Source organism: Taudactylus pleione, unplaced genomic scaffold (genome assembly GCF_031769625.1).
Source record: "Taudactylus pleione unplaced genomic scaffold, aTauple2 ptg000707l, whole genome shotgun sequence".
NCBI lineage: Eukaryota > Metazoa > Chordata > Amphibia > Anura > Myobatrachidae > Taudactylus > Taudactylus pleione.
Window position 1 is genome coordinate 14,908,843 of NW_028285109.1, and position 23,695 is coordinate 14,932,537.

General features: G+C 42.0%; 1 protein-coding gene across 1 annotated transcript in view; it reads left to right on the forward strand.

The window, feature by feature from the left end:
* RYR3 (ryanodine receptor 3) overlaps nucleotides 1-23,695 on the forward strand; it is a 763,398-nt gene that overhangs the window by 567,348 nt on the left and 172,355 nt on the right. The window contains exons 63-69 of the mRNA XM_088456566.1: nucleotides 4,271-4,509; nucleotides 8,892-8,973; nucleotides 16,495-16,625; nucleotides 17,008-17,328; nucleotides 19,335-19,575; nucleotides 19,661-19,748; nucleotides 22,092-22,184. Coding sequence (XP_088312692.1) covers nucleotides 4,271-4,509; nucleotides 8,892-8,973; nucleotides 16,495-16,625; nucleotides 17,008-17,328; nucleotides 19,335-19,575; nucleotides 19,661-19,748; nucleotides 22,092-22,184 — 1,195 coding nt within the window. The remainder of the gene's footprint in view (nucleotides 1-4,270; nucleotides 4,510-8,891; nucleotides 8,974-16,494; nucleotides 16,626-17,007; nucleotides 17,329-19,334; nucleotides 19,576-19,660; nucleotides 19,749-22,091; nucleotides 22,185-23,695) is intronic.

The window sequence follows — 23,695 nt, forward strand, 5'->3', positions numbered from 1 at the left end:
GGTATTGGAAACTGATTTAATTAGTTTAACAAGAGAAGAGGTGTATAGTGATAATAGCAGAGGATTGAGAATAGAGCTTTGTGCGACCCCAGCAGATAGCGGTAAATGTTGCTGGAGGATGTGCCATACCTAAAGTTGGATTATTAGGAAGTAAACCAGGAAAGGGCAATGTGATAAAGGTCCATTGAGGGAACGGTGTGCACGAAAATAAGGTGATAAACCGTGTCAAAAGCAGCAGAGTGGTACAGGAAGAAGAGTATGGAGAGATGACCCTTATATTTTTGCTGTAAGTAGATAATCACTGTTTTAAGGGCAGTCTCCGTAGGATGTTGGGACCAAATCCCAATTGCAGAGATATGAGCAGGGAGTCAGAGTAGAGGCAGTAAGACATGCTACTGTACAGAGGTTTCTGAAGTAGTTTGCATGCACATGGGAATAGAGAATAGGGTGACAGTTGGACAAAGAGGGTGGATAGAGAGGTGGTTCTTTAGGATTGGTAAGATAAGGGCATGTTTTAAATGATTGCGGAAATGGTCCCGTAGAAGGTTTTCAATCTTTGAATATCCGTTGGTCTGAATTATTGGAAAAGAATAACTGAAAGCTACAGATTTCCATTGGTGAAGATGCCGTACTGACTCATTTCACCTGGGAGATCTATGTCTGCTCCTCAACTTAGTGCTGAATCCTTTAATTAACAGTCATTCACATCAATTAAAAATGTAAGCCTAAATTCATTCAGCAAAAAAAAGTCACTGCTAATATATATATATATATATATATATATATATATATATACGAATCGGCGGCACTCTGGTGAAATAAATGCAACTCACATAGCTGTAGGATAAAGCGACGTTTCAGCGCTCTTTAATGGCGCTTTCTTCAAGCTGGTAATACACAAACAAATGTAAAAACAAACCTTAAATAGCCGGCTGATGTTGCAGCTGACTTCCGTTCTCACAAGCGTGCACCGCCATACAGCGGGCGCACTGAACAATACGTCATAACTACCTTCCCTGGTTGCCATGGTAGTATAACAACAACCCAATACACAGTGTCACATAATGCAGATATACACAAATAACAATAATGGCAGATCGACAAACACATAAAGACCAAACCCATAGAATGAATCGTATTCAAAAACACAGGCCAGCTGCTGCTAGACTGTGAGCCCAACACAAAACAATATTAGTTACAAACGAACTTAAAACATGAAAAATATCACAGAATAAAAACAAAAATTGACAAAAAAATTTTTTTTAAACAATAGCAACACATGGCTAATGCTGATGGCACCTACAAATCTATGGCCACCCATACATAAACTATATTAAGGTCTCCCAAAATCATCTAATGGAACAATCAAGGTAATATACAAAAGATGAATAGCAATAACTAAATGCCCTATTAAATAAAACATTGTAGTCCCAAGGTCTCATTGAGGCCACGGGGTGCCAAAGTATCTAATCTCATTATCCAGTTAGCCTCCCGTTGCAATAACCTTTTGCTGCGGTCACCTCCCCTAACCAAAGGGGGTACATGATCAATGATCCTGTATCGCAAAGAAGCGATGTTAAGCTTAGCCGCACCGAAATGTCTTGCAACGGGTTGCTCGCTGGTGCCATTACTTTTGGAAGCTTCTGTTCAAGGTATTGTGTCATTAGAAATTAAGAAAGCACTTGAGGTGAAACATCCCATCAGGCCTTTATTATATCTCATACCCAAGATTCATAAAGATCCCATTAGACCACCAGGGAGGCCTATTATTGCCGCTCGTGGGTTTTTATACCAACCTATTTCCACATATTTGGACGCTTTGCTGCAGCCATGTATACAGGCTAAATCTTCGTATCTAAGAGACACTAACCATCTATTGTTGTCCTTAAGGGCACTTTCTGACATTCCAGCTGAGTGCACGCTATGTTCAGTTGATGTCTGCAGCCTCTACACGTGTATTCCACCCTTATTTAAGGGTTCCAGTGTGGATTTATTTATGCATCTCCTTGAACTTACACTGACTCGCAATTACTTCATGTTCGATGGTGCCTATTATCTCCAGCTTTCTGGCTGTTCGATGGGGTCCAATGTGGCCCCATCATATGCTAATGCATACATGTATGCCGTCGAACATGAAGTATTTTTTGCTGATTCAGGGATTGCGGATAGAATTTTGGCATTTTATCGCTACATCGATGATTTATTCATCGTATTGAGTGGCAATGCATTGTCTTTTTCTGACGTCACTGACAGGTACAATAGTTTGTGCAGACCTGTTAAATTCACTTACACCACCAGTTCGAAGTCTGTGAATTTTTTAGACGTCACCATTACTAAATAGGAGTTGCGGTTCGTCCGTCTTTATACACTAAAGATACTGACAGAGACAATTTATTGTTGGCCAGTAGTGCTCATCCTGCTCCCATAAAAAATGCATTACCGTATTCTCAATTTCTACGCAGCCTCAGGATAGCTAGGAACCGTGATGAAGGTATACAACAGTTGAACTTTATGTCCAACAAATTTTCTGAGAGAGGCTACAAAAAATCCATTTTAGAGAAAGCTAAAAAGAAGGCATTGGCAGTCCCTTTTGAAAAATTGATTAAGGCCAATCGGAGTGTATCTGACCAGTCTAGCAATAGACATATTTGTGTTAATAGGTATAATCACATGAGTCCAGTTATTGATCATAAGGCCAAATCATTATGGCATATTATTAATACTGATAAAGACCTTGCACCATTAAAGGAGACGAGGCTCATGTCTTGCTATCGCAGAGGTACCAATTTAAAAGACATTTTGGTCCGTAATGATATTACTCATTTGGGCATCAGCAATAAATCTAAGATTAGTACCTTCTTGGGGACACCCAAATTGGGTTGCTTTAGATGCACTAACTGGACTACTTGTGGTTTTTTGCAAACAGGTTCTGTTTTTTTCCATCCACACAAACATAACATCAGGTATCATTTGACTTGTACCAGCACGTTTATCGTCTATGCTATTACATGCCCATGCTCCAAAATGTATATTGGGAAGACTGAATGTACATTATGTGTCAGAATGGCTCAACAACGTTCAGCCATTAGGGCTGCATTACTCAATGGCACCAGCGAGCAACCCGTTGCAAGACATTTCGCTGCGGCTAAGCAGAACATCGCTTCTTTGCGATACAGGATCATTGATCATGTACCCCCTTTGGTTAGGGGAGGTGACCGCAGCAAAAGGTTATCGCAACGGAAGGCTAATTGGATAATGAGATTAGATACTTTGGCACCCCGTGGCCTCAATGAGACCTTGGGACTACAATGTTTTATTTAATAGGGCATTTAGTTATTGCTATTCATCTTTTGTATATTACCTTGATTGTTCCATTAGATGATTTTGGGAGACTTTAATATAGTTTATGTATGGGTGGCCATAGATTTATAGGTGCCATCAGCATTAGCCATGTGTTGCTATTGTTTAAAAAAAAATTTTTTGTCAATTTTTGTTTTTATTCTGTGATATTTTTCATGTTTTATGTTCGTTTGTAACTAATATTGTTTTGTGTTGGGCTCACAGTCTAGCAGCAGCTGGCCTGTGTTTTTGAATACGATTCATTCTATGGGTTTTGTCTTTATGTGTTTGTCGATCTGCCATTATTGTTATTTGTGTATATCTGCATTATTTGACACTGTGTATTGGGTTGTTGTTATACTACCATGGCAACCAGGGAAGGTAGTTATGACGTATTGTTCAGTGCGCCCGCTGTATGGCGGTGCACGCTTGTGTGAACGGAAGTCAGCTGCAACATCAGCCGGCTATTTAAGGTTTGTTTTTACATTTGTTTGTGTATTACCAGCTTGAAGAAAGCGCCATTAAAGAGCGCTGAAACGTTACTTTATCCTACAGCTATGTGAGTTGCATTTATTTCACCAGAGTACCACCGATTCGTTTGTTGTGGTTCGGTGCACGTTTGTGGCATTGTGGATGGCACCTGGGACCCTCATTCCTCTTTACTTGAGCGCCGGAATATTGACTCTATATATATATATATATATATTATAATGTGTGTGTGTTATACTTTTACTTGAGATCAGACTGGTTTTTACTAAGGTTCTGGTCTTAATGTGAGCTGCTGCTCAAGGATATAGATTAAAATAGCACATAAAAACAATAACTAAGATGTTACCTGATTGCGTTGTTACCAATAACCTCTGGATCGATGTTCTGAGGAAATGTGTGTTTACTTTTAACACAAACTTGACTGTTTCTCCTGCTGGTTTAGCACAGTGATGAAGTCTGGTTCTGAGCTGGTAAAAGCTGGAGTTCGTGCTTTCTTTGAAAATGCTGCAGAAGATTTGGAAAAGACATTGGAAAATCTAAAGTTGGGGAAATTTACTCACTCAAGGACTCAGATGAAGGGAGTCTCTCAGAATATTAACTACACAACAGTGGCACTCCTTCCTATCCTGACTTCCATCTTTGAACACGTGGCTCGTCACCAATTTGGTGTTGATTTGCTATGTATGTTTAATACCTTATTTTTTTTAAATCTTAACTTTATCCAAGACAAAGTAATAACTATGTTATGTAATAGCCATCTGTACAAGTATGATAACCTATGACAATGCTTTAGAAGCAGAACAAAGTTAGTACAGTTTATAGAGCTAGCGAGCACAAGCTCCATATCCGACGTATACTGGAATGGAAATAATTGCATATCCTTCATATAACTATAAAGGATGAAAAATAAAGATGAATAATCCCTTGTAGTGCTGAGACATACAATTAGTAATCCTTAACATTCATTTATACAATTAGCAGAGATCCTGGCTTTTTTCAGACATTCTCAAAGGGTCAGACAAATGTTTAATGCATGACACAATGATAACAGCAGAACAGAGAGACACGAGGGCAGAAAAAAGGAGGGAAAGAATGGGGCAAAAGGCTGGTGGTAAGAGACGGTGGCAAGATGGGCATCCTTTTTAGGTAAATGAAACATGGCTAAGACCTCTATCACCTCTCTATATAATAATATAAATGAAGGTACTTGGGAATCAATCATGAGAGTTCAATGGACTCCACCCCTTCTCAAAGGCATCAGGGAACTCTAGGGGAGAGATTTCAGTTTGCATAGTGACAGGGCCTTATTATTGACTAAAGATTAGGCAAAATATCGGTAAACACTCTTAGTAAATTGCATTTATGTTTTCCTTGCTTTCTAACCTGTGCACAGTATCAGTCCTTCATAAAGTATGTATTTGTGTTTGCTTGCAATACATTTTAATGCTTTGTGAGATTTGCACAGAATCATTTTCAGTCCCAGGCAGGCACTGGTCCCATAATCAGGGTTTGTTTACTTGTAATTTGTATTTTGTTCTTGTGCTAAAGACGCTGTTTAAATTGATCTGTACAGTAATATATAAATATATCCAGTGGAGCCAACACTCTCATTTCCGTACCACAGACACAATACAAAAACCAGGCAAATTTAGTCAGGAACACAATTAACTTACTGGCCTGTCTTTGAAAAATTAATATAGAGCCAACATATTCCACTCCGAGAGAAAAGTGTAACATTTTATAATTACAATGAAAAAACATGTGATAGTCCATGTCTGCTTGGGGGGTTTATTTTCGCAAAAGTTCAGATTTTTCAGTGATTTTGAAACTAAATTTAAAGCAGTGATTTTTTATAGCCAAAAAACAGCAGATTTTGTCTATATAAATAACTACCACCTATTTACTACAATCTGCATTTCAAAGCCTGTCCCTGCAAGCCATCACAGCACAATTCTCACTGTATTTTTCGCAAAAATAAAAAAATACAGTGAGTGCTTCTGTGCATGCGCCGGCTAGCGCTACTCATTCCCTCCGCAACTACCCGTTTTCACATTATTTTAGTAGAAAAAAGATTGATAAATGAGCCCTATAATCCTGCAGGAAAATCTCCAAAAAAAATCGGCACTTTTCCACACTTAACTACTCTCCCGGAAGGTGCAGGAAACTCCTGGAAGAGTGGGTGGATCTCCTGCATCCCACCCACTTCCTAGTGAAGTGGGCAGGATGGGGTGATATCTTTCGGAAACGTGGGTCCCTACGGGGCCAATTTATCGTTAAGAGCCCGCTCTGACCCTGGAGTGGTCATCTGCATCTCCCGGAGAGGAGAAATTAAAAGTCGGCAAGTATGACTTTTGCAAATTTGGAACCTATTGTATTCCCCTCTAAATCTTTTCATTTTCAAGCAGGACGGGACAGCAGGGCAAGTTAGAGATTTGACTTCAATGTGTTCTAAATATTAGTAGTCCTAGTGGGGAATCCAATTACCCCACGGCTAATTACCCACACTGTGTAGAGAAGTGCTATTCAATAAAATATAATTTTCCCCAGGAGTTGACTGTGGAATCAATGGGTTTTCACCGCTCTATAACCCTACCCGTGGGTGCCTTTTGCCCGCTCCGTCGTGCGCATACGCGAGACCCGGCTAGCGATGGGCAATCCATCGCTCCGGGTCTCGCACCAAAGAGGGCGAGCTATCGATGTTAAGCGACAGCTCGCCCCCTTTGGTGGGCGGGCCGGGGGGTGGCTGCCCAAACGGAGGCGTTCCCATGAGAACGCTTGCCGTTTGGGGGCGGCCCCACTGACATCACGAGTGATGTCAGTGGAGAGATTTCGGCTCTGTTAGAGCCGAAATCTCTCTGGGGCTTGCGGCCACGAGACCCTACCACAAGGGTCTCGTCGCAAGCCCGATGGTCGCGATGGTCTTGACCATTGTGACCATCATCATGGCCACTTGCAATAGCTGTGGGTGGTCACCCACAGCTATGCGAGCGGCCAAGAGGCCATTCCCAAAAAAAAAAAGCCCGGCCCTGATTCAGAGCGAGCGCTCTGCTAGAGCGAGCGGCTCTGAATCAGGCCCACTGTGCAGTGTAGTGAAGGATAACAATATAGTTATCGTTCAGTGTTTTCACTGTCGGGTAGTGGTTACCCGCCTTAAGGGGTATATTTACTAAAGTGAAGGATCTAGCACCTTATAAAAGATAATAGCTAGAATCTGATTGGTTACTATGGGCAACATCTCTTTTAAAACCCTGCACTTCAGTAAATATACCCCTAAGGAACTATACCAGATTCTCAAGTTGTGTCCTTGCCAGATGCAAAATGCTGAATCACAGGCCACTACAAGCCGAGCTTACTTGTTGGTGTATAGGACCTGCTCTAGTTTTTGTATTACTTTATTTGCACCTGTATAGTTAAGTTAAAATAACAGATGTTCAGAAAGTATTAGGTCAGCATAAATACATTTTGTAAGGCTAATCCATCCTTAAAAGTATGAGATGCTCTGCAAATTATATGTGTCCCAGGGCACTTGGAATTTGCTGCACAATTTATCAGGGTCACAAATATGTTTCAGATGACTAAAATAAAAAGTAAAAGCAGTAAAGAAACACAAAGAGCTATATAAAAAAAAAGACATACTGTATATAAAACATCACATGTTCCTCTGTCAATTGTATTCCATGTATTATGGAATTAAATCTTCCGCTTTGTCTTCTTATGCACCTATAGTGGTCAAAAGCTGATTGGGTTACAGGAAACATGAAGACAATTAGGGAGTATCTGTTATATCTTCACCTGGGAGCTCTCAAAGTGATTTACACATTTTACATCAAACGTGCAGGAGTAAAATGCATCCAACAAAAGAGGCAATTACATGTGTTTGCTGAACTGTATGCATCTCAAGATGCATCCAGCTCTGCAGCAGTACAGTGTGCGCCAGTTTATTGCCAGCTGGAAACCGAAGCATTTGCTCTTGGCTTATGCAGGAGTAACAAAAGCCTAAAGACATGGCTTGACAGCTTTTAGTAGTAAATGCTAAAAATGACATTACCCAATGTGTACACAATATAATAATGTAATGAAATGTTTGGACAGTGTTACTATTAAAGGCATAACAAATCGCATTTATCACGTAAAATACATTTAAATAGACACAAATGCAAAATAAAAGTACACTTTAAATTCAATAAAAAAACAAACATCTGTTGTCTTTCCCATTAACAATAAAATGGGAATATTTTATCCGCTGCAGTGCAAATGGAAATATCAGTGAAGTAATGGGAATATATATGGACACAACATACATTCATATAATATAGCAGCCACATAAGTGTTTTAATCAGTGGGAGGAAACCTGTTGCAATCAGCTAGTCAGAAGTGACTGCCAATTGTCATCATCATGAGTGTGTATTTTGTGTCAGGGGTGGAGCACCCACAATAGATACTCCTGCTGACTGGTGCATAGGCGTATGTGTCCAGGTCTACATCATTGGGTAGGCACTCTTACTGTATTTGAGCTACACTTTCCCACCCTGTTCTGCCTAAGTGTAGGAAGTCATAAGGATAAGATGTGAATAAACCTGTATGGGATGCAAGCATGCACGATATGGAAATGCAGACGAAAATGTCAACAGTACGATCTACAGTAGGAACAGGATCCAGACAAATTATAATGTTATACAGAAGAGCATTAGAGAGGACAATGAGGAGGATTTATTTTCCTAATGCAATGGTTATTATTAAAAGGATAAGGCCACTGAGCACTTCCAAGGGTGTAGATTCATACCTGTGGCGTTTGGCCTTCAGTGAATCTTTCTACCTTCACTCCTGATTGTCATAAATGGTGTGTTACCAGGTGGAGCAGTACAAAATATGTGGTAGTTCAGATAAGGCAACAGCCTATAACAAGCAAAGCGGGAAACTGTCATTTGTTATGTGAGATTGGACCACACAATTCTAGGTAGACACTAGCAATGCTCTGGAGATACTTTGTTTGTATGTGATCAGTACTGTATATGGTAACTCATGGATAAGTAGCAGTAAATGTTGTCCCTATTTTCCTCCAGTGGATGATGTACAAGTTTCCTGTTACCGAATCCTCTGCAGCCTCTACTCCCTGGGAACAGGAAAAAACATCTATGTTGAAAGGTAACATACTATGCAAGCTTGATTTTAGCAATATAACTGTCTAACCTGGGATTGCTTCTATATTTAATATTATTACCAGCAAGTAAATCTATAGGTAAAATGGCTGCTCTTGGAAATTAATTCAGTTAGCTAAAAGTTATATAAAAGGTTGAAATTTGGAGCAATACAGTGTGGTGACATATGTAATAGTGGCTGAGAACCTGGAGGGTAATGGTTGGGCAAACTTGGACATCTTGCCGTGCTAGAGAAATCCTGTAGTGACCAGTGCATGTCACCAGATGAACTTATATTTGGATAGTTGCTATCTGTAGAGACTTTTGACTCATGACAAACATACTTTAGTGAGGATTCCGTGTTATATAAAACTGGATGAGAACTGTACACTGAGGGAAATAAGTTACCCAGATGCCTACAAAAATAATGTACAGTACTATGCCAGCCTCTGGGGTAAAGGTAAGAGCAGATACTTATGGAAGACACAAGGGACATGTGGCCAGTCATTTGATAATGAAATGACGGTTTGACGTATGAACTTTGGGCCTGATTCAGAGATGAATGCAATGGCGATATTTTTGAGGTTGAGCGGTTATCAATAAACTGTGCATGCGTCAAGGTACATTATAGTAGTTGCTTGCAGCGATCTATTACTCGCAGTGTGATGGGCAGGCAGGGAGCGTTGGCGGGAGGTAACTGTGAGTGGCGGCAAAGAACACAGGCGTGTAGCAGCCATTTCCAGAGCATGCCACAGGCTGCGTATGCAATCCTGTACGCAGTTAAAATATCTCTCATTTCCCGCGGCCAGTCTGAGTAGCCATAGGGTTACTCAGAACTATGATGATTGAATGATCTGCGACTGATGCTCCATCTTTGTATGTAGACGCTTGGGTTTGTAAAGCTGCAGGTGGGCGTTTCAATTCGATCCTTGGCGTCTGCTACATTTCCATATTTTCGCGCATCCACTGCATATACAGACGCAGCAGTGGCAGCATTAGCATACAACTCTAAATCAGGCCCTTTGTATAGAGGTGCATCTGACACCACAATTTCACTGCATCAGTGTGAGCGGAGGTTCACATTACCACCCTCTGATGTTGCGAGATAATGCTTCCTCCTCTATTAAACACTCAGGCAGTGGCTTCCTGCTTGCCTGCATTCACTTCCTTGATATTCACATGAAGCCCTGTTCTCACTAAAGCTGGGTACACACTGTGCCCGATGGATCCGCTGACACAGCGGCCAATCAGGTAAGCTATACAGATTTACCAATCGGCCGCTCGACTGGACGGACATAAGAATTTGCCCGCCTAGTTGAGCCAGTCACAGGCGATCCATGCAGCAAGTGTACGGGCAGTCAGCTGACCGCCCATACACATAGCCAGATGCGCCAATTTATCTGCTGTGCTGCAGAGTAGATGCGATATGAATGTAAACAACACCGTTTGCAGATCTATCGGGGGTACATACCCGTCCAGGCACACATGATATATTGCCATTCGAAAGAACGGCCGATTTATATCGCCCAGTGTGTACCCACCTTAATAGTGGTCAAGTCACTGTCTCCAACAATATTAAACACACTCATCTTCTGAAATACTATGTGCTGCTTTAAACATACTAATAAGCAAATAGGTTACAGGATGTTCTAATCACTTTTCGCTTTAGAACTGGGCACATTCTGGATGAGCAGATGATAGAGATTAAATACAGTTATAATCAAAAGCACCGTAAGAACATATATATATATAAATACTCTCCCGGACAGGGACATAATTAGAACTTTGAGGGCCCTCGGTATGATTTACTGACGGCCGCACAGTTCAAATCCTGGCAGCGGCAGCCAGACAGAGGAGGCAATCCTGATCGTCCTAAAGGTAAGTATAAACTAACCTAATTCTACCCCCTAACGCTCATTAAGGGTGCCTAACCCTAACCTCCCCCCGGGGGTGCCTAAACCTAACCCTCTCTTCCCCTAGCCTGACCCCAACCTCCCGGGCGGGTGTCTAACCCTAAGTCCTCCCTGTGAGCCCTCCCTAACCCTCCCCCCCGCGGCTGTTCGCGCCTGGCATCCCTTCGATCGAGATGCCGGGCGCTGGTCTCCCGGTGTCGGTAAGATGAAAGGCATCTACATTTAGACGCCTGTCATTTAAATTTCGCCGGGATTAAGCAGGCGGGAAGCCGGCGGTCGGCATTGCATCCGCTGGCTTCCCAAACGTATACCCTTTGTGGGCCCCACAGCAACATTTTGAAGGATCCCTTTCTCCACTCTATAGCAGTTGTACATTTTATGCCTCGTCTACATTATGCCACACAGTACCTCCAGTTTATATTATGTCACATTACAATAACATCTAAATCACATTATGGCACAGTGTCCCCAGTACCTTTCCAATGCATTCTTTCCATCTGGAAAATGAGTTACATGACATGTCTGTGTACTCCGAAACTACCTATACATGCTGCTTTAGTGTGGCCTTAAGTACAGACGGTACAGCATCCACATAAAATCGCCCATACTGCTGTCTGCAAAGTCTCCTATGACTGGGGTGCATTCCGTCCACAGCACTGCTCCACAATGGCCGATGGCATCCCTTGCGTCACTCCGCTACATCAGGCATTTTGGGGGGTGGACATTCTAGGAACATGGTAGGCAACTATGAGCTGGATACATTGGAGGCAAGCCCCTAAACCTCCTACCTCCATAGAAGAAGCTGCAACCCACTATATTTGCCCATGGGTGTAACTACCATAGGTGCAAGGTGCTGCTATAGAGCCCAGAGCTGAGGGGGGCCATCTTCCTTGTCAAAGTTGCATGTGTTATATATTTTTCACCATTGGGTGTTACATGGGGCCCTTATAAACGTTTGCTATGGGGCCTTCATATACCTAGTTACGCCCCTGTATTTACCCACTTGTTCCTGAAATGTCTAGGGGAATGACAAATTTTGGGGAGTTCTACTGGAGTCCTAAAAGAGCTACAGCATCCCGTCCACTTGTTTAATAAAGTGAGAGGGTTTTGATGCAAGAACTCACATCCTCATGGCGCTTTGCGTTGCAGCACTGCGCAGCATGTTCATAATGAGACAAACCACACCACTTCTTTTCAGTGGAATAAAGGGCAAAAATGTTGACAAGTATTCTTTCGAAAGCAATATATTTCAATATTCTATGGTCTCCCGACTCCTTGTTGTGTAGATCAGTTATGCTTACTTCTACTTTTTATGGTAGTATCCAAATGTTTTAACTGCTGATTTGAGGATATATACAGTAAGCTCTAGTCTGAAAGCACAGACACAGTATTTTTCCTGTAAGCATATTAACGTTTAGATGATTACCGCAATTTTAGAGCTGTAGGGAGATACTCGGGAGAGTATAACAATGACGTGTAGTTAGAGGAGCTTCTGCAGACTTGCAATTAACCTCTGCTGCCTTGCGGGGTTGCAGCTTATTAGCAAAGCATCACTCGAGAGAGAGAAAGAGAGAGATTTTAGTAACACATTCTATCTGTGCACCCAGGAGAAGGGAAGTAAAATATTTACACTGTAAATTTCACCTGATAATGCATTTATTGTATGATGCTGTCATGCCTATTGTTGTTGAGTGAATAGAGATTGAATTTGTTAAGAATTGCTTTCCGTATGAAAGGACTAGTTGGTAAATTGACAATTTCCAAGGATACAGACGCTCGCTGGGGAGTCAGTGCTCTGTAGGGTATATCCTAAGCTTGCAAAACCTTAATAAATAAATGACTGTGGATCACAATACGGTTTGTGCCCTGCACGTCTCTCTTTTTTTTCTGTATAAACAGAATCAAGTACTTCTATAAAGCATGGCTGTATGTGTCTGCTGCCCACAGTGTTCCCATAGGTGAGTATATGGGTCAGGTGTCCAACGCTCTGACACATCCTGTTCTCCTTATACAGTACTTACTTAGATTAAATACTGGGAGCAGGCTCTGTCCAGCAGTGATACTGACGGCATCTATTCCGCAGGAAAAACGCTTCCACAAAGCAGAATGTCAAACCCTAGCTGACAAGCAGAAGATACTGTGTTATTAGGCTTTTACTCCTCAGTACTCCAAGTCTCCACTTATTTACCCTAAACCCTTTAACCCCATTGTCTGTGTGTTTTTACATACCTCTGTTACCTAGCTGCAATATTGCACGGTCTGCCTCTTTATGCACGGACTGTTTGGCGGTGAAGAAAATTCTATCTGGATAAATTGCTTGTCTGTAGAAATGTCAGTTGTGAGAATCTCCCCCCTCTCCCCTTTATTGAGGCCGACATGTAGCAACTAAATTGCCTGTCAAAAAGAACAGACAGCAAGCTGTGAGATAGCCAATCAATGCAGCGTTCCAGCAGCTTAATTCAGACAACAGGGAAGAAAGCCAGCAGGAACAGAACATAAATACCTCAAGCTGATTAATTGGGTTCTCTATCTTTGTATCATTCAAGCCACATGGACAAAATCAAAGATTTTACTTCAGAGCTGCTGATGGAATAAGTTAAACATAAGTGCCAATGTCCACTTTGTAATCAATTAAGGTGTCATCTGTGGATATGCAGAAGTATTATGAAAGGTGAAGCCCACAGTGATTTACAGTACAGCACATTTGTATGTAGTATTGTGAGTCTTCATTAGTCTTTCTTCTGCTCTGTTGAGGCCATGCTGTAATACTGCACAATACACTTTTTCTCCTTTTTGGAACAGGTGTATTGTTCTGTAATGATAATTCCTCTTATATCATACTTGCGTACATTTTGGTCCTCTGCTCTGGAAGATTCTGGAGGGGTTGGGCTAAAGGACAAGTGAGGAGGTAGAAACTAGGCAATTTGCATCATCTTGATCCCTCGCCTCTGCGTAGAAGGAAGTGAAGTGGGATCCAGGAGGGTGGCCTGGTATGTCATGGTTCTGGGAAGACTCCTCAGAACTGGAGAATCTGCTGGACATTCCCGGCGAGCATTCAAGTCTGGCTTACATTTCATTTGGGACATTGTGTGGCAGAGGCGACAGTCAAGAGACATTTGCAAATAGATTACATTTTTTGCTTACAGGGTAAATACTGGCTGCTTTTGCATGTAGCCCACAAACTCTGGACAACTTTATATTTACACTGCTATTTAGATTTCAGTTTGGAAACACTCCTCCCACATCTAAATCTCTCTGCACATTGTAACTTGCCTCATCTGCAGTGCTACATGGTTTTACCCAGGTGCACAGTTACTGGCTCTCTTTTGCTTTACTCCCACCTGAAAATTGGACACAAACTTTTGAAACAGTAATAAATGTCTGTTGTTTTTTTTAGTGAAAATTTCGGATCAGCTGTCTCCGTGCCAGAGCAATGATGAATTGCTCTGGTGCTATCATCAAGTTAGTATGTTAATTATGATGGGATAATTAACATAATAAGTAGACGACCTAGAGTTCACGCAGGCGCACAAAGCCCGGCATCTGGCTGAAGGAGCCAGACAGGAGTGCAGGGATGCTAAAAAGGATCCCTCTTCGCAAACCAGGACTCCTTCCCATAGGGAAGGAGTGGGGTGTGCGATGGTAAATCAAGCTCCTAAATTATTGTATTTTCAGAGCTTGATCAATTTCTGTCCCCATAATAGTGTATGGGGACAGCGGGCCACATCGGAAGTGAAAGGTAATTTTTGATGAATGGCCTGGACACTTAATTTCTACAAAAGCAGGTGAAAATGTTTATCATCATCTGCTTTTGTAGAAATGAAGTGATAATGAATAGACCCCTAAGTGCGTGTTTAGAAGGTCTCATGCAAGTAATATTGTTTCGCTAGGTTGCTCTGTGTGAATGATACTGTACTATGCAGTTTTAGGACTGTTTGACCAGCCCCAGCCCACTTTAAAATCCATCTGGTGTTACCCTCTCTGTAAATTAAACTTCCCATAATTCAAGCCCTAGCTGATGCAACCATGCTGCAGTTTGGTGGTGATGTCAGATAGATATGATTTAGATAGTACTGCTTTAATGCTAACAAAGTTGGAGATTTAGTTTATTTCCATAGTCATTGTACACAGAGCTGTGATGTCCTTCCCCTACCAGCAGTGCATTTTGGGGAGATACAAGGCTAGAAAATGGCTACATGTATTGGAAATGGTATATTTTGGGCTACAATAATGAGCAAAAAAAAACAAAGCTAATATCACAAACTGCAGTCTAGCTGCTAGTGTTTAGTCCTTTTGACCACACCCTTCCCCAGTCTTTGTTCAGGCATGACTCTGAGGCTAGGAGGACAGGGAATATGTTCTCAGGTAGCAGCTACCTAGAATTTGCATGCAGCTAAGAGAAGTTAAAATGGAAAATCGGGATGTAGTCAGTATGCCTCCACACGGCATGCTGACGGGCTATATCCCAGCACCAGAATACCGCCGCCGGCATGCCATAGATAAGTATCGAGGAGTTAGGTAAAGGCTTAGGTATCGGGGAGGGGTGATTAGGTTCAGGTACTAGGGGGGGAGGTTAGGGTTAGGCACCAGAATGGGAGTGTTAGGGAGAGGGTGGTATGTTAACCCTGTCGGGATCCCGGCATCGGGATTCTGATCGCTGGGATCCCTGCTGTCTGCATTACATACCTATCCTGGAAAATCTTACCTCCACTACAACAGTATTTCTATTTGACTGGTCCTACAATGCCTGTAATAGCGCAGCACAGAAGCTCTGCCTGTCTGCCAGGGTGTTGTCAGTTGTCTTCTTTGAGCTTTCGATTCATGTGAATGACAAACTAAAGGGGGAGGGTCGGGGCTTGACAACCACACAGTAGTTTAAAAAGGCCATGTTTACCTGTACTACAATCCAGCAACAGGAGACGCGCCTAAACATCATACAACCACTACATAAGAGGAAAGTATACTTTGTGTGTTATATTATCTTTCTCAATTCCTCCCACATTTTTTGGTGGGATTGTCCTTTCTTAAGATCATGTATTGTTAATTGAAAGATGTAAACAACTTGGGACCTAATTCTGAGTTGGAAACAAAATGGTTCTAATTGCAGGATGCTCTGGAAGGCAGATTTAATACTTTATGGTAATGCAAATATCCGTAGGGCTTCAAGCGGGAAGCCCCACTTCTCACAGTATCACTAGTATCAGCATGTGTACCTGACCTGTGCTGGGGGCAAGAGATCCATCAGGAGCAGGCTTCCCTTCTCTGTATGCGCACCTCAGCATAGCACAGAACTCTGGCTACACACCCACGACACTCCCACTAGTGACTAGACGGATCTCTTGCTTCCACTGCAACGATGCCGCCCAGAAACGCCCATTTCACACATGGAGAGATCCAGCCAACGTCCGTCTGACTCAGAATTTCCTGGAGATATGCAAAAAATGCACAAATTAATTTTTGCCAAAAACAAGTTTCCTAAATATCACTATTTGCTGCCATATACAGAGCTGTATCTGACTCAGAATTAGGTCCTTAGTCATTAAGATGAATATTATTTCTATTTTACTGCTAATTTTATCCGGGGCCACTACAAACAGTAATGCTTTCCTCTTCAGGCAGCGACCAGCCCTGGGAGAATGTCTGGCAGCTCTGGCCGGAGCTATTCCTGTGGCTTTTCTTGAACCCTCACTCAACCACAACAACCCTCTCTCTGTGTTCAACACTAAATCTCCCAGAGAGAGAGCCAGTAAGTACTCACTTAAGGCAGGTGACCCATCTTCTAGGATAATCTTTGCCTTCATTGAATGTAGCAAATATTATACTGTATTGAGCTATAGCACTGCATGGGATGAATGCAATGTATTATATAGTATAGTGTACTACTACTTTACAATATGTATTATTTACTGCATTTATGCTGTGTTATTATAGCCTGTACCTGGTTTATAATTAAGTCTTCTAATTATGTAACAATTGGGTCTCGATATATAATCTGAGAGGAAAGAACTATTTTAAATCTTAAGAATATATATATGCTGTATTAATTTACAGATGCCTGTAACCCATTAATAGCAGAGCATTGCTCCTGCTTAGAGAACACTATTTTGATCAAGATAACTGTGCTGCAGTTTTAGGTATGCCAGACACCGTGGAAGAGATGTGTCCAGAGATGCCACACTTGGAAGGGCTGATGAAAGAGATTAATGACTTGGCAGAGTCTGGAGCCAGGTATACAGAGATGCCACATGTCATTGAGGTTGTTCTGCCAATGCTGTGCAACTATCTCTCGTACTGGTGGGAGAAGGGCACAGAGAATGTGCCAGAAAACGCCAGGCCGTGCTGTACCCAGGTGACTTCAGAACATCTAAGTGTCATCTTGGGCAACATCCTAAAGATCATCAACAACAATCTGGGCATAGATGAGGCTTCCTGGATGAAGAGAATTGCAGGTAATCCTCCCGGTAGCGATCTGTAGATTCATATCCCTAAACCTTGTTCATTTTACATCACTGCCCAGACATTTGGTTTGAAAATCTTTCTCACAAAGTATTAGGGGAATTATGTGCAAAGCCATTTGACATTTATCATGTCAGTGACAGTCATTTTACTTTATATAATGGATTCACATTAATCTTAAAGAAAAGAAAAAAGGGATTGAACCATGCTGCCTAAAAGCATTATTAGTTCTTGCTTTATCTGCTGCTATGTCTCAGTGTCATTTTAAGGATCCAGACACACGATAATGCACTAATTTGTTTTTTTTAAGCTATTAACAGTTTTCAATTTATTATTATTATTATCATTTATTTATATGGCGCCACAAGTGTTCCGCAGCGCCTTACTAGGTACATAAACAAATTGTAGACAAGTGACTTACAGAACAATACAATACAATACAGGACATGGATAATATACATAGCTATATTAGCGACCATAACACCCAGATACGCAACAGAGCATAAGCACCCAAGTGTTAGGTGCCCTAGTGGCGAGTAAGAAGTAAATGACACTATAGTAAGGAGAAGCACAAGAGGGTAGATGGCCCTGCTCGTGAGAGCTTAAATTCTAAAAAGGTGGGGGAAGACAAACTGGGTTGACACAGATGGGGTAGATGTGGACGAAGGAGCATATAGCAAGGAGTTAGAATGATAGCTGGAAGGCTTTGATGAAGTAGTGGGTCTTGAGAGCCCGTTTGAAGGATCGCAAACAGGTGGAGAGTCTGATGGGGAGTGGGAGAGAGTTCCAGTGCGGGCAAAATCTTGGAGGCGGGAGTGGGAGGAAGTAATTAGCTGGCATGAGAGGCGGCGTGCATTAGTTTCTTTATTGGCGTTGCATAATTATAAAAGTGTGACTGGATGTTGGAGGGCAATGACTTGCCTAACATCATGTGTTCTACGTGCAATGTACAGTAGGCTTCTACTTGAGAGGCCGACCAAGCAACTGAGATGTTTCTGGCACCCATCGAATTCCAAGGAGGCAATTCAATTAGCGGTGTTGTCCATGGGGTATCGGAAAAACAATTGGCATTACGGCACCTCGCACCCACATACATTACATATTTTACCTCATACCCCATAGAGGTGGCGTTGGCTTATTATAATGTTCAGATATGTGTGAATTGCCCCCTAAGAGAGGTGACTGAATTTAATTGAGTTCTCAGAGCAGAGCTGGGGGCTCGGGAGGCTAGAGTGGCATTGCAGGGTCCCCTTTCTGGCATTGCAAAGTCCCCATTGCTGGGTATAGGGTCACTTTTTGTTGCTTAGTAAATTGCATTAAGCCACCAAAGAAAACCATGCCAACTAGGTGAGCACCGTAGAAATGTACCTTACACAATTATCCTTCATGTAATGATTGTCTGTGTACCAACTGCTATTATTACTTAATGTAGTCCAGTCCCCCTTCCCTTAGTGTAGAGCAGTGGTATCAAACTCGGGCCCTCCAGCTGCTGTGGGACTACATATACCAGCATGCCCTGCCACAGTTTTAGCATGCCCTAATAGCAGAACTATGGCAGTGCATGCTGGGATGTGTAGTTTCAGTGCAGCTGAAGGGCCCGAATTTGACACTACTGGTGTAGAGTATCCCAATGCATAGCATTGTATCTCCTCTTTACATCGGTCTGTGGCTGCACAAAATGTCATAAGGCTTGTGTAAAAGATTGCTGGGATTCAGTAAAAGTCTTTTTTTCCTCTTCCCATTTTATAATAAAGATTTTTTTTAACTTTGTAATTTATTATCCAGGCAACATAGTGATTCTTATAATGGAGAAGTGGGTTTCTGTGAGCATCAAAACCACATTAAAGGTGCAGTAATTATTTAATCCTAGCAGTTGAGTAAAATATGCTTACAGAACATAATATCCATCTCTACTTTCAGAATACGCCGCTGAAAACCTCCCTGCAGAGCGATTCTTTTGTTTCATGTCATTAATCTGGTGCTTGATGTTTGTTTGCAGTTTATGCTCAACCAATTATCAGCAAGGCTCAGCCAGACCTCCTGAAGAGCCATTTCATCCCCACGCTGGAGAAACTGAAGAAGAAAGCAATAAAGATTGTGCAAGAGGAAGAGCAATTGAAAGCAGACAGCAAGGCTGACACGCAGGAAGCAGAGCTGCTAATTCTGGATGAGTTTGCCGTGTTATGTAGAGATCTTTATGCTTTCTATCCTATGCTGATCCGATATGTGGACAACAACAGGTATGCACAAGGGCTACCCCTTCCTTTGATGATTGTCTTATAATAACTTGATGGAATAACTTTCACTTTCTTGTACCACTTTCAGGTCCAATTGGCTCAAAAAGCCAGACGCAGATTCTGATGAGCTATTCAGAATGGTTGCTGAAGTCTTTATTCTTTGGTGTAAATCACATGTAAGGGATTGTTTTCTTACTGTGAGCTATTTGTCTCTGTGCATGTATGTATTCCGAAGGCCTTCTGTAGCAAGTGACAAAAAACTATTTATTATCAAACCTTCTAAAAAAGGAGAAGTGGATTTGTTGCCCATAGGAACCAATCAGATTATAGCTATAAAATCTAAGATTTATCCAATACTATCTAGATAATTGATAGCCAGAATGCGATTGGATGCCATAGGCAACAGCTCTACGTTTCCCCTTTAGAAGGTTTAATCCAGTTTCCCCAAATTGTTGAACCGTACGTGATTACCCACTGAAATATCCACAATTATAATAGGATTTACCATTTTTTGTTTGACCTTTTTATTAAAACCTCGATCGGTGAGTATTTATATACACAGCCAGCATCATGCTGAAAGTGTTTTGTAAAATAAAAAACAACATGTCTACAAATGTATTATTACAGTATACACCGTAATCTCCTTTTTTTCAAAATCATCTCCAGCCTAGGTCATACTTAGTTTACTGAATTTTAATGGAGAAAGTGTAGTCCTTTTTATGATCAGCTAGGTCACATGGTCCCTTGACCACAAATAACAAATATAATGTGGCAGCTTCCCAGCCATTACTGTGACATTTAAAGCAGCATTCCCACTTACCTGATCAATTGTCACTGGCTGAGTGCTTCCTGGTGGAGCCCTGGTACCTGTGCGCTCAAACATCTATTTCCATGGTAAAGCATCCACAAATATTTCAAGATTGCCACTTTAAGCTGCACCAGGGGCCCAATGAGAAGCTGCAGTCTCCGTGATTGCTGTTATTATTAGTCCACGTGGTCACGCCTATTTCTGCAGCTTTGCACAGCCCCTGCACGTCAGTAACAGGTGTCTTCCATTTTATTTTTCACCCCACCTGGGAGTGCAGCTTTAAGATTGTATCACTAACATGCTCTCCTAAACGTATAGTCTTTCTTCCCCTCCACTACCATATTATGCTACACATTACAGCTTAACAACTTCTGAAATAAGACTACATGTGACATATTGTATGTCAGTGTAAAATATTCCAGAATTATATAAACATCCTCTCACCTCCTAAGCAGTTACTTAAGAATATCTTGTCCTATCCAAACCAAAAGTATATTTCAGAAATATAGAGCATAATATGAGCAATATGGCAGCATAAGGTCGTTAGACCTAATTGAGAGGTGCGCACAACGCAGATGTTCTTGCAGTTGAGCAATTATATGCTACTGCGCATGTGTTACCCTGTGTATACACAAATGGAGCATGTAAGCACCCTAACCCCACCCTTCTCACCCCTTACCCTAACCCTCCCTTAGTGGTGCCTAACTCTAACACTCCTGGGGTGGTGCCTAACCCTAATTTCCCCTCGGTGGTGCCTAAACCTAACCCTCCCCCCCGCACCCTAAACCTTACCCTCCTGGGGGTTGCCTAACCCTAATCTCCCCCCAGTGGTGCCAAACCCTAACCCTTCCCGAGGAGTGCCTAACCCTAAGTCCCCACAGGGGTGCCTATTCCATACCCCTCCCCCCGGGGCTAAGTGCTAAGGACGGACGGACCTACCTAGATTGGTCCGGCGTCCTTCGGGAGTCGGGATTAAGATAGGCATTGAAATACAGATGCCTATCTTAAGTCCCTTGTCAGGCTTCTGCTGTTGGGATATAGACTGGCGGCATTTAGTCTGCCGGTCTATAAACTACATCCCCTTATGGGAGCATTGGCATTAGAAATGGCAAGGCAAATACATGGGCATTCCTGGGTGGTGACTAGGATGTGGCCTAAAGTGAACGCAAAAGAAGGCCATCTTATGGACCTGTTATGGGAGTGTCTCGGGCGTGTCATCAAAGCGGCTGTGTTTGTCAGGCGCACAGCCGCAGCCATAGAGGCCATGTTTATATGGAGTTCTGAAGGAGACACTGCATCTGCCATAGGCTGATGCAAGTGTCAATGGTGCACGTGATGATGCACCGATGCTGGGGTGTTGCAACGTGCACGGGCACTGAAAGTGGGCATCTCAGGGCTTGCACAGTCCGGTGCACGCTAGTACACAAGGGGAAGGCTGGAACTAGTATTTGCTTATTTTTGTCACTGGGGCGGCAACTACGTGCACCTCTATTTTATAAATACAACAGCCTTTCAGTACAGTCCGGCACTGCTCTACTTGTATTGACATACACTTCATGGGGGTGAGTGCAGAGGGATGAAAGTTACTTTTGCTGTATGTGTGTGCCACTGGTTAGGGATGGCTATTTCTTGCCTTCAGTAAATATAGATTACTATAGTAGACAGGTTGGGCTCTGAGTATAACATAACCTCTTTTTATTCAATGTCCTAGAATTTTAAAAGAGAAGAACAGAATTTTGTGATTCAAAATGAGATCAATAATTTGGCGTTTCTGACTGGAAACAACAAGAGTAAGATGTCAAAAGTAAGTCTATTAGGAAAGGTCCTGTAGCAGCACCGCGCACTGCACTTGCATGTTTGTATATTATGATACAGAAGACACGGCTTATTTCTGGTGCAAGGAAAAGGTAATCAGTGTTTCATACCAGAAACCTCCCACACGGCTCCTACAGGACTTCATGCTGATATGATTCTCTCCTCTGAGGTTGGGCAGCCATGTTATACTTTCCAAGCTGAAATAAATGAAACTGTGTGCTACACTCTGACGTTCACCTCATGAGCTTCTGTATGTTTAAAAAAAAAATACAGTGGTTAAGTCGCTAACAACGTTAAGTATGAAGTAAATACATGTTTTCATAGGGAAAAAACATTTGCTGGCTAGAAAATGAACACATTATTAGGTTACTACTTACTAGAGATGTAGAGTTCCTAATTCAATACTGCAGGGTTATTCAACATGCAGCCCTCCAGCAGTTGTGGAACTACACATCCCAGCATGACCTGCCACGGGTGCAGAGGGGGGTACTAATTATCCAGGCCCGGGCATGTTAGCGGCAGTGATGTGCAGTCAGGTGTAGCAGAGCCTTTCCTGTCATACTTTATATGGTATACTCTACAGTTTTTACTATAAAAATGATAATAAAAATGTAAAGAAAATATTATAAATATCTTCTTTGTATTATTCTAATCATTTTTATAGTAAAAACTCTGCAGTAAACAGTATATGGCAGGTGAGGCACTGCCTCCCCCATCTACAGTACCTTTTCCGCACATCCTGATCAAAACACACCAAATTTCCAGCACTATATACAGCTGCACCTTTGTATAATGCCCACATGAACCCTCGGTTCATATACTGGAAATCTGGCTCTCATACTAGCCATTTACCTCACCAAAAGTCACCTCCTGCGGATCACACAATCCCACCCACAGCAGCCAGCACCTATGGGGAGAGACTTCCACCTGAGTGCACTGCCCTCTGTCCCCTCCTCCCTGCCATCTTGTGGCTGCCATCTTGTTTGCATTTTTTAAGAGGGGCCGTGACCACACCTCGAACCACTGGTTCTGGTCATATGGCAGTTACACTTAATTAATAGGCTTAAACGTGTGGGTTGTTTTATATATAGCACTGGACAATGCTAGAGTGCATTCTTTGCATTAAAGATTGCACAAGGCTCACATTAAAATGGATAAAAGCAGTAAATATATTTTGCAATAATTTTAAACATATTACATTATGGCAACTTTCTCTTTCATCTAGAAGATTGATTCAATGTCAGAATAGTGTGCTTGAGTGTATTGATTAAAGGTCCATAACAGAAGCCAGGAAATCCTGTGACCCTTTGATACTGCAGGTGCCTACAACAAAATAAGGATCTGCAGAAAAAAAATGTCTTGTGGGGAAAAAAACGGAGCTATCTTGGGAAAATGTTGACAAATAAGAGCTCTAAACTGGTTATATGCTTATATTACAGATGGCAAAGTACATACATTGGCTGTAAAAGATATTCACTTTTCTTCGTATTTTTTATTTTG